At 41.7% G+C, this 12352-nt stretch overlaps 1 protein-coding gene across 1 annotated transcript in view; it reads left to right on the top strand.

Annotated features, from left to right (window-relative positions):
- Window positions 1-4013: 4013 nt before the first annotated feature.
- LOC143785131 (GRAM domain-containing protein 2B-like) overlaps window positions 4014-12352 on the top strand; it is a 121695-nt gene continuing 113356 nt past the window's right edge. Inside the window, exon 1 of the mRNA XM_077273810.1 lies at window positions 4014-4195. Coding sequence (XP_077129925.1) covers window positions 4143-4195 — 53 coding nt within the window. The 5' untranslated portion in view covers window positions 4014-4142. The remainder of the gene's footprint in view (window positions 4196-12352) is intronic.

Raw genomic sequence — 12352 nt, 5'->3', positions numbered from 1 at the left:
TGACAGCCTTCAATCATAACCAGATGAGACTAGCAGATCACTTCACACAATCCTGATCCACGGTCCAGGGCAGTTCTGTCGGGCTGTGGACAGGAGCTGCATGAATGTCCTGAGCTTTTAGGTTCACAGGCGTGGCATTTGACTCGTCGGCCTGGTGTGACGTACTTTGTGCGGCGTGCAGCTAATCATAAGCTGGGCAGGGTAACTGGCCCGAACCATAGACTGGGGTTTCATGAAGCGATCCATTCATCTCTAATGATTCTGTCACCTTTTTCAGCACTTAGTGCTACAGTAACTCTTCTGCATAATCAAACCAGACAGGCCACTGGTTTACCTATTCTCCTTCGTGGAATCACTTTTGATAGAAGTCCACTACAAGATCTGCTGTTTACAGATTCTCTGACCCATTTTTCTAGCCATCACCATTTTGGTCAACGTCAAAGTTGCTCAGATCCCAAAGCTAGCCACACAAATTAGATGAATGTTATCTTAACCTACGAATTTAGCTAGTCCTGGTTGGGTCAATCAACTAATAAGTATGGAGGTATCCCAATCGTCCTGCAATGGCCGATGGAGAAGAAATGAGGTTTGGGAGTTGAAGGGAATAGGTTTCAGTGACAGCTATCAAGGATGTATAGTCGCCTTTTATGCTTGCCAATTTCTCCTCTTTCCAAACACAACCTCAACAATTGAACAATTGACTATTCACTTGCTGTCTAATAAATCCCATCCCATGGACTGGTATTGATTTTATGTGTCAGTCATGGTAGTGTTATTGGACTCGGTGGACATACTCCTATGTTTTTTTTTTTTTTGTATTGCCTGGTCGAAATATAACACTCAGAGCAATGGTATAGTAAGTTGTTTTTTTTTGTTTTTTTTTCCTTTTCTAGTTAAATATGGCTCACTCATATTAATTATTATTTTTTTATTTCTATAGCGCCAACATATTCCGTAGCACTTTACATTTTACAGAGGGCTTGTACAGCAATAAATAACATAATAAACATAACTCAGATACCAAAAGGAGTGAGCACCCTGCTTGCTGCTGACAATCTATAAGGAAATGGGGGAAACAAAAAAGATAAACAGCAAAAAGTGTTTGTATTGTACCGTCCAGCCATCAATATAATAGGGTATTCACATAACGCGGCTTGATCCGGTCAACAGCCAGTATGTGTACAGTACAGACACAGAGGGCTATTAAGTGCATGGTGGGTGTGTGGAACGATGATACTAGGGCATAGTTACCATATTTTCTGGACTATAAGACGCACCCAGGTTTTAGAGGAGGATATAAGGAACAAAAAAATTGAAGGATAAAAATGTGGTCAATTCTGTAATTAATATCCCCTATCCTGGTATATATGGTCCCCTCATCCCCATACTCCCATCCTGATACACATGGCTCCCACATCCCCATCCTAGTATGCATGGTCCCCCTCATCCCCATCCTTGCATGCATGGATCCCTCATCCCTACCCTGGTATGCATGGCTCCCTCATCCCTATCCTGGTATACATGATCCCCCTCATCCCTACCCTGGTGTGCATGGCTCCCCTTACCCTATCCTGGTATGCATAGTCGCCCTCATGCCTACCCTGGTATGCATGGCTCCCTCATCCCCATCCTGGTATGCATGGCTCCCTCATCCTTACCCTGGTATGCATGGTCCCTCTCATCCATATACTGGTATGCATGGCTCCCTCATCCCCATCCTGGTATGCATGCCCTCTTATCCCTATCCTGGTAGGAATGGCCATCTCATCCCTATCCTGGTATACAGGGCCCCATCCTTAACCTGGTATGATTGACCCCATCCCAGTCCTGGTATGCATGGTCCCATCCTTACCCAGGTATGATTGGGCCCCATCCTTATTCTGTTATGATTGGTCCCAAACCCCGCTCTTGGTATGCATGGCCCCATCCTTATGATTAGCCCCCACCCACCCTCATCCTGGTATGCACTACTCCATCAGAAAACATTAAAAAAACAAACCATTGTACTTACCTTCACGGCGCTCCCTCGCAGCGTCCTGTTCCGATGCCAGCAGCTGCTTTATGCTTTTGAGCAGCGCATGGCAGGGATGTCATGCGCTGCTCACAATGAGAACACAGCTGCCGGAATACTCAATGCTCTGCACACCGGGACTGTGTGTGGCGCAAAGCAGTGAGTATTCATTTCTCTTCAGTATCGGCACACGTGACCTCTGGCAGCAGCAGGAAGTCTCCTGCTGACACTGTGCTTGCTAGAGAGCAATGAATACTCACTGCTTTTTGCACACAGTCCCGGCATGCAGACCATTGAGTATTCCGGCAGCTGTGCTCTGCTTGTGAGTAGCGCATGAAGTCCCTGCCATGCGCTGCTTACAAGCATAAAGCAGTTGCTGCAAGGGAGCGCGGGGAAGGTAAGTATAATGTTTTTTTAATGTTTTCTGATAGGGCCATGCATACCAGGATGGGGGCCAATCATACCAGTATAAATAAAGGATGAGACCAATCATACCAGGACCGGTATGGGGGCCAATCATACAAGGGAAATGAATATTCCTTGCCCTCCACGCCCATGGGCATGGAATGCAGTGAATATTCATTTCTCTTTAGCAGCGGGCACAGGAGTTAGGCACAGCAGCTGGCACCTGCCTCTGTGAACCCCTGCTCCGCTGAAACCACTCCCCCACTTCCCTACCATAGCCAGAACTGGGACATCCGGACTATAAGACACACCCCAATTTCCTCCATTTTTGGAGGACAAAAGTGTGTCTTATAGTCCGAAAAATACAGTAGATAAGTGAGGTGAGGCGATAGGCCAGTCTACAGAAATGCATTTTAAGGCCACGCTTAAAACTGTGTGTTTTGGGAATTAAGAGTTGTCCTGGGTAGTGCATTCCAAATAATTGGTGCAGCAAGAGAGAAGTCTTGGAGACAAGATTATTGAGGGCATGGGTAGGGTGGTAGACTGAGACGAGGGAGGAGATATAGGGGGTGCTGAACTGTGGAGCGCTTTATAGGTGAGTGATAAGTTTATATTGAACTCTGTAGTGAATGGGTAACCAGTGCAATGACTGGCACAAGGTAGAGGCATCAATGTATTGGTTGAAAAGGAATATGATCCTGACTGCTTCATTCAGGATGAATTGGAGAGGGGAAAGTTTAGTAAGAGGGAGACCGATTAGTAGAGATGCAATATTCCAGACAAGAATGAATAAGCGCAACAGTAAGAGCTTTGACCGTGTCAAAGGTAAGAAAAGGTCAAATTCTAGAGATCTTTTTGAGGTGTAGGTGACATGAGTGAGTGATCGAATGTGGGGTGGGAAGCAAAGATCTGAGCGGGCAGGTTGGTGGGGAATAATGGTGGAGCCACACACGGAAATGGCAATATCGGGAGCAGGTAGAGTAGTGGAGGGAGGAAACACAAGGAGTTCAGTTTTTGACAGATTCAGTTTTAGATCGAGGGAGGACATAATGTTAGACAGCGGAAAAACAATCATTGGAATTTTGCAGTAATGCAGGGGTGATATCAGGAGACAATGTATATAATTTGGTGTCATCAGCATAGAGATGGTACTGGAATCTGAATTCTTGTAGCTGTCATGGCTAACCCAGTAACCTTATGCACACGGTGACACAAGTGTCTGAGATTTTCTTATCAAATCTCATGGTCACAACATACATACAAAGTGCTGAGAGTTTTTGTCCCCTATTTTCCAGTATTTAGTGTTGGTTCCTCTCTGTGTTTTTTCTTTGGAACAAATGTGATCTGGGTAACAAATTTTAATAGATGCAATTAAAAACTAGATGCCAATGGAGAGAACATATCCGTATTCAATATGATCACATTTTCTGAAGAGTTTAAGAGATCAAGGACAGACTATCATTTCATGAGTCTTATCAATATTATAATGTGCATTTTTCTGCTAACGTAATGGGTTCATGTGAGACTAATACTTGAATAGAAAAGGGGAGTGAACTATGAGCTCTGGACTTTGCTCTAGCTGCTGATACTGGGAATCAGACGGAAAGAGAGAGTATAATCACATGGGGAAAAGTATACGTTCCCACAAATAAAAGGATACAGGTATAAGAAAGCAAATGAAAATTTATAGTGAAGAATAGCTCAAGAAGCAAGTAAAGAAGCCTCCATGGACACTCCACTAGAACCACTGGACAAGAATTTGCCGTCTGCTTCAGCTGAGTAAGTGGCTTTGTATATTGTCCTGTCTGTGCATTGCTAGAAATGTCTCTGACGTTATGTTTTCATCGTGAAACAAAAATTCTAACTACTTTCTGCCACTATATTCATGAAATCTTTTCTAAATTACAATGATACACAACTATAAACAAATACAATGTACTAATTAATAATTGAAAACTGCTAATAAGTGTAATGCAGAACTTGCACCTGTAAAAAGCATAGTATTGTTATATGTCCTGAATGATATGTAGGAAAAAAAATTAACATGTAGTTCATGGGAACACATTACAATTCTACATAAGAAAAATGCTTATAGGCCTTTGCTAACGCCCAGCTTGAACAGGAAGAAAATGCCAATGAATTTCACCACACCAAATTCTCGCCAAGCTGTGTGAATGTTGCATAAACTGCCACTGTACAATTCTTTTCTGTGAGCAAAGTCTAAAACTGACCAGTGTCTAAAGTGGGTGTTGTTTAAAGGTCACTTTACATCATACATTACAAACAAAGTCTGCTGTAAGCAGGTAAAAAAAAACTGCATTGCAATTACTGTTATTTTCTTCTTGAAACATTGTAAGCAATACTTATTAACCCTTTTCTGACATAATGATATGTCCATGTGCCCTGGGCCTTATTGATCAGGGATGGATTATGTCATCACAATGGCCCACGCACAAGGGTTGTGCGCGGGCAATCGCCGCTGCGTGTCAGCTGATTCTGACAGCTGACACCCGGCCTAAGTACCAGGAGCGGTCACACACTGCTCCCGGCACTTTAACTCCCTAAATGCTGTGATCGGACGTGATCACAGCATTCTGTGAGCCGGCAGAGAGATGACAGCCCCTCTGCCCCTTGATCAGAGACCCCGGGGCGTGACGTGGGGTCCCGATCACTGACAGAGCTAGGAAAGCTGCTTGATCATGCACAGCGCATGATCAGCAACTTTGTCTATGCAGAGCTGACCGTTTTTTATAAGTATATTTTTTAGTAAAATGTAAATTTTTCAGTTATTTTATAAACTTCTGACAACATGTCTCCAAATTTCCAAGCAATAAATTTTGTTGTTTTTTTTTCTGAAATGTGGTCAAAATTACAAAAAAAACAGTGCTTTCAGACCTCAAATAATGCAAAGAAAACAAGTTCATAATCATTTAGAAACAACAATACTAATGTTTTAACTCAGGAAGAGTTCAGAAATCAATATTTTGTGGAATAACCATGATTTTTAATCACAGCTTTCATGCGTCTTGGCATGCTTTCCACCAGTCTTTCACACTGCTTCTGGCGCAAAAATCTAAGCAGCTCTTCTTTGTTTGATGGCTTGTGACTATCCATCATCCTCTTGATTACATTCCAGAGGTTTTCAGTGGGGTTCTGGTCTGGAGATTGGGCTGCCCATGACAGGGTTTTGATGTGGTGGTCTCTTAATTTTTGCCAGAGCTGTACATAAACACAAATTCGGACTAACATACCAAATAGCCGAATGAAGAGAACCAGGAAGTGGAATAAAAAAGCAATCTTTATTTAATCCCTTAAAAACCACATGGAATAAAATACAATTATAATATAACGAAAAACAGAGCATCCAATAGGGGGGAAAAATGCACTGTCCTATAAAGACAAATATTGAGAAAAAGCTGAGCAGGAAGATGTGGGACTTAAGTAAATAATGTGCACATATTTCAAGGTCTAGTGACCTCCCACCTAATAATGCCACAGCCTGCCTACTGCAATAGCGCCAGGAGTGCCTATGAAAACTATCTCAAATAGCTGTGGATTATGAAAAGTAGCCTGGAATGGGTAATTGAAATCATAGTCCTAATATATCCTGATAGATGGCCAAATTGCAATATATACACATTATCATACTAGTCTGTGAATACAGACGTCAAATAAATGGATAATTTCAATGAGTGAATGCATTTTCAGGGTGGCTTAAAAGGGCACAGCTTTGTGGACAGGCACCAATGTCCCTCCTTACCCCGATGTACGTGGCCCCCAGAAGAAGCAGAAGGTGAAATGTACGGGACTTTAAAAAAAAATTACAAATTGACTTAAACCCTAAAATAAATACACACACAACATTTTTCACCACATCTGTGACGACCCAAACTTAATAATAATATAATGACTCTCAAAACAGAAAATAAAAGAAATCTTGCAAAGAAAACAAGCTCTCACAACCGAATAAAATGAATAAAAATGTCATGGGTCTTGAAAAGTAATCACAAGGGCCCCAATTCATTAAGACTAGACCTGTAGTAAGATGCATCAAATTCATTAAAGGTCTGGTGTTCATTTCTAGCATAATTTGTCATTTTTGTGGTGCAAAATATGTTGAATTTTACAAGTAGGCCCAAAAATATATTTTTTAACTGTTTATATTCTGCAAACATAGCAAATCATGAAAAAATACTATAGAACTTTGGTATCACCATAATAGTACTGGTCTCTGGATAAATCTGCTAACGAGTAGGTGTTTAGCTTTTAGGACAGGTTGTGTATGTGAGAATGGAGAAAGGTGCCCATGGTGTATGACACTACCCTCTTTCTACTTCTCATTGTTCTGGGCCATAGTTTAGTTCTGGTCATCGCTATCAGGATACCCAGGCACAGGTATGATGTACAGCAGTGTGCTTTGGATGTGACGCTACCTGTAAGGATGATTTTGTATGAGATGAGGCCTTGCAACTGTAAGCAGCAAGGGTGGCAGATGTGTGGGACTGTGTGTGTGTAATGTTTGTATTCAGAGTGTAAGCTCCTAGCGAAAGCACTTATTCCACAGTATTAGTCTAAACAAGAATCTGTACCACTTCACAAAAGACGACTTCTGCACTCTGGGGTGGACTAGGCCAATGGGTAGTGGCTGGCTTTCCAATAGATCTCTAGAGCCATTGGTTTTGTTGGTTGGCGCACCCAGGTTTTAGAGGTGGAAATTAGGGAAAAAAATATTTGAAGCAAAAAAATGTGGCTAAATAGTTAATAACGCACTATTATATGTGGTGTTATTATATATAATAGTATGTTATTATGTTGGAAGCTGCGGGACCAGTGTGGTGTCTGTGAAGTACTATATGAAGATGCTGGAGGGGAGTATAAGAATGGGGGCACAGGGCTTATATTGAAAGCACCACTCCAGCACTGCAAAATAACACTGGAGTGCTGCTTTAAAAGCCCATGGGAGAACTATAACTCCCAGCATGTCCTGCAGATCCTATGACATGCTGGGAGTTATAGTTCACTAAAGGAGTGGCAGAGTGCTTTATTGTGTTTTGGAAAGACTAACCTCTTAATTGTGGCAGCCACTGTGGTGAGGTGAAAAGCATCCCATGACTGCACACACAGAGCCCTCCCTCTTGTTGCCTTTCCACAGCACAGGTAATGGAAGCCAGCAGATTCTAGTTTTGGAGTCTGAAGGACCTGTGATGATGTCAAGAAGAGGGAGGGCTCTGTGCTGCCATGTGATGCTCCAGCCCCCCCACTTCTGACATCACACAGGTCCTCCTTGTGCACACTGCACAGCACTCAGCTCCAGCCCAGGAAGGTACCCAGCGATCTCCTCTCCCCTGGACCCTGCTGCTGCTGCCTCCTCCTCCCCCGGACACAGATCTTCCCAGCTGCTGCAGGAATCAGCACTGAGGAAACCATGTGTGTTGCTGCTTAAGTGCAGTATTCATTTGCTGCTCCCGGCTCACCGCTCAGCTGATCAGTGGGCGGGGAGTAGCTAATGAATATTCACTGCACTTAATCATCAGGACCACATGGTTTTCCCAGCGCTGATTCCCGGCAGTGGGGACATTTTTCTGCCTCCTGAAGTGGGATAACCGTGCGATCCCACTCGCTGCTGCCCCCCTCCCCACATTCTACATCCCTACCATAAGACGCACCCACACTTTCCTCCCAAATTTGGAGGAAAAAAAGTGCGTCTTATGGTCAGAAAAATACGGTAATCTTAACACGTAGTAGCTGTATCAGACTTTTTTGTCATTTTTTTTTTTTTTTTAGATGTGAGCACCATTTCGATTATTGTCTCAGGCAGCAGAAAAGCAAACATTGGCCTTGGACTCACAGAAAACCTATGTGTTTTGTAACCTAAAACGGACTATATGCATGAGATAGCTGTTGGCCAAGCATTTGATCCACTTACAGCTATCTATACCACCCCATGCATATGAGTGCTTTTCTCTGCCAAGAGTTCATGTGTTTTTAATTAGGAGATAGAGGTTTCTGGCAGTTTTCTCCTGTCAGTGGCTCATTTCCTCTTAAAATAAAGGATTTGGGAGTTGAAATTCCATCTGCTTGATTCTTCTCTCCCTTGACATGATCTGTCAGGAGAGAGTCAGGAGGCCCCCAAACATATCACCTGGTTGTCCTGCAAAAAAGGCAGGTTCAGACAACTTTCAAGCAATGGGTAAGGGGGCCATAAAGGGTAAATTCCAAAATCATGATGTGGTCTCTGTATTCTGCACATATGGAAATAATCTTGTGTGCCAGTACAATTTATTTTTATATCTGCACTGATTTGCAACTATCACCCCACTAATGATGAACCACGTGGCTCTCTCTATACTCCGTTACCACTTGGTACTTCTTCCTATAGTTCTAATGCTGTTGGTGGAACATGCTCAGATGGACCTAATGACCCTGTCTTATAAAACAACTGACAGCTGTGTTGTAGCACAGCTTAGCTATGCTAAATATCACACAGATACCAGCTGCATTTGCACCTAATATTCCTAATTAATGAAAAACAAATGCACATTTGACCCTATCTAAAAAAAAACACATCTCTCATAACCTCTCACGACAGCCTTATTGCTCTTACTGCCGGTCTGCAGCAAAAAACAGCTATTCTACACTCAGCTCTCCTCATGCTGAAAAGCTCCACATGAGCCAGCAATAAAATGTGGCTTTTGTCAATAGTAATGAAAACTAATCAAATAATAGGTCACAGTCACCACCTTCAAAGCTATAGTCACCTCATCCATGTCAATGAAAGTCATCCATGTTGAAAGCTATCTATCTCTGTCAGGAATCACAGTGTAGAGCAAAGGGAGAGGTTTCCAGCACTGAAGAGAAGCAGGGGGCTGCTGGAAAATGTAGTTTTAGCAGATAGGTATAGAACTGCCAATTTAGTTCTGTGAAGCTGAGCGTTGCACCATGGGGCAAAAGGAGATGAAAAAAAACAAAGATACAAGAAATAAACTTTATGCTGGTCTTGTACTGTATGTATTAACAATAGACAGGCAGATACTGACCTATGTAGAAAAAAAAATATTGCTATTGTGGGAATAACCAATTAAAGGATCTCTCTGTACTGCCCTACAGGCTCTGTTAAAGCGTAACCGTCATTTTAATTTTTACTTCATAAGTCAAAACACAAGAAAAAAGCATCTTTGTAATATATCTTATATATTTACGGAACTGTATCCGTAACAACTGCCTGTGCTGTCTCAGGAACAGGAGAGTCTGTCCTCACAAATACAGATTTTACCTCAGAATTGGGAATTGTAATAATGACTGATCAATTTTGTTAGCGAAAGAAGCAGATTTCTCTAATAAGATATATTACAAAGTTGCTTATTTTCTTGTATACTACTGATTTATGAAAAAAAATAATGACAGTTACGCTTTAAGTACTATATGTGTAGAAGCAATATCTTTTGGGAGGAAAAAATCTGTACACAGGACAGAGTTGAATAGGAGCCTATTTACAGCTATGTACAAACCAGAACCATAATATAGCCATGATAGAGCCTTAGAAGCAATACAGAAAAGCTTAACTTTTCTAGCCACTAGTCTACTGTATATCCCCATATTCCAGCTGCACAAAACTAATGAAGACAGCACTTATCACAGGCTTTTTTTAAATACATAGTAGAATTAACCGTACCTTCAGTTTCAAGTAACTTTTCAGCTAGAGTACCAACAATCTGTCATATGTACATAAGGAATAACCCGATTTCTGGCCATTATATGCTTCATATTCTGCATGTTTCCCCAGTTTTCTTCAAGTTTCACTTCTCTCTGAGCTGGTGGGTGGAGAATAGCTGCTATGATGTACACAGAAAGATGGATCTCTGCTCTTCTTTGTGACACAGACAAAAGAAGCAGCAGTTTAATGGAAGACATTATACCGCAGTACTGAGCTGTGCAGCTGTGAATCTAGCACAAGTATAATTTGCTAAAAAATGCAGAACACTCTGCTTTCCTCTGCCTGGTCTTTCACTGAGCTAACCACTTCTTACTCCACTTCCTTTCTCCATACAGTTTAAGAGGAGCTCTAAACTGATATTTTCATTAGCTCCCAGTCCATCTTGCTTTGACCAAGATGGATTTGAGTTGTGGATGATGAGTTGAGGATGTAAGCAGAGAAGTGACTCTCTCTACAGTTAAAGGGGTGCTCCTGAGATCAATTTTTTTTTTAAATCTAAATCCCTACCTATTTGATGCCGTAATCTAAACTAATTTCTAATATGCTTGTATTAAAAATTCCCTACTGTTCTCTAACTACATTATCTAACATTAAGGGATTTATCGTAGATACGAAATATTGATTGGTGGTTCCTGGCAGACGCTCCCGTAGGAAGGAATTCCAAAATAGGATGAGCCAACAAATTGTTTTTATACAGGATAAAAGTTTACTGAGATAATGACTTTTGGGTTTTCATTGACTGTAAGCCATAACCATCAACATTAACAGAAATAAACACATGAAATAGATTACTCCGTTTGTAATGACTATACTTTTTGTATCAAAGAACTGAAATAAATTAACTTTTTGATGATATTCTAATTTTGTGAGAAGCACCTGTGAGTAAAATAAATTATATATATGCAAGCCTATCATTGTTTCCCTGACAGATGATCTAATTTTGTGAGAAGCACCTGTATATTTATACATTGATGAAACAACTATAGGCTGAGAAATACTGTATATATGGGAGTCTTTCCCTTAATTTCAGGGAGTTGGCAAAGGCTGTGAAGGACTAAAGCCTCTGCGCCCTGCTCTGACTGCTTTGGTTCAGCTTCCCAGCATGTACTGGAATTCTCAAATGAGCTGTAATCACACAGGAAGTAGGGGAAAATAGTACAATAGCAGTTAGATAGTGTAGTGAGGAAATACTAGAGAATTTTAATCTAAACATAGAGAAATTAGTTTAGATTATGACCAGTGTGTGAGGACTGTGTGCGGTATACGGCCAGTATGAGGTCTGTGTGCGATACATGGCCAGGGTGTGAGTGCTGTGTGCGGTATACGTCCAGTATGAGGTCTGTGTGCGATACATGGCCAGGGTGTGAGTGCTGTGTGCCATGCACGGCCAGTGTGTGAGGTTAAATCGTGATAGGAAATATAACAACCATATCTCCCGCATGGGAGATTTCCTAAAGAAGTACCTCCCTCCCACCACTAAGCTCTGAGTCACTTTTGTGACACAGATTAAGTACGGTACTCTTTCTTTTGTTATCCCTTTTATTTTATGTGACATGTATATACTGTATTGTTCTGTTCCCATTTTGCAACATCTTTGTTTATTTTTTTATAAACACTGTCTTCTTTTCCAGATTAAAAATATAAAATTTAATAGCTCCGTTCCTCTTGATCTGTAAACTGCACCCCTGTAGCCATTCGCTACCAGTACTGGGTATCCAATCGGCCTATATAAACAATTGGTGGTGGCAACTAGTAGTTCCTTTCATTATTATGTAGTTGGCAGTGACCATATAGGGGTATATATGTATATTCCATGAGTTGAAATCGGAGGTGCATATAACATATGCTCACTGTGAGTTCCCCAATAACTGGTCTAGTAGGCCTCGTCCATCACTTGTCAGTCAATTGCGTAATTACATTGAAGATTGGAGGCAGCGGAGTTGCATTCCCTGACACGGCCAGTGTGTGAGGGCTTTGTGATATACACTCACCGGCCACTTTATTAGGTACACCATGCTAGTAACGGGTTGGACCCCTTTTTCCTTCAGAACTGCCTCAATTCTTCGTGGCATAGATTCAACAAGGTGCTGGAAGCATTCCTCAGAGATTTTGGTCCATATTGACATGATGGCATCACACAGTTGCCGCAGATTTGTCGGCTGCACATCCCAAAGATGCTCCATACAAGGCAGGATGGATCCATGCTTTCATGTTGTTTACGC

Source organism: Ranitomeya variabilis, chromosome 1 (genome assembly GCF_051348905.1).
Source record: "Ranitomeya variabilis isolate aRanVar5 chromosome 1, aRanVar5.hap1, whole genome shotgun sequence".
Classification (NCBI taxonomy): domain Eukaryota; kingdom Metazoa; phylum Chordata; class Amphibia; order Anura; family Dendrobatidae; genus Ranitomeya; species Ranitomeya variabilis.
This window is presented reverse-complemented; position numbering and strand designations above follow the sequence as displayed.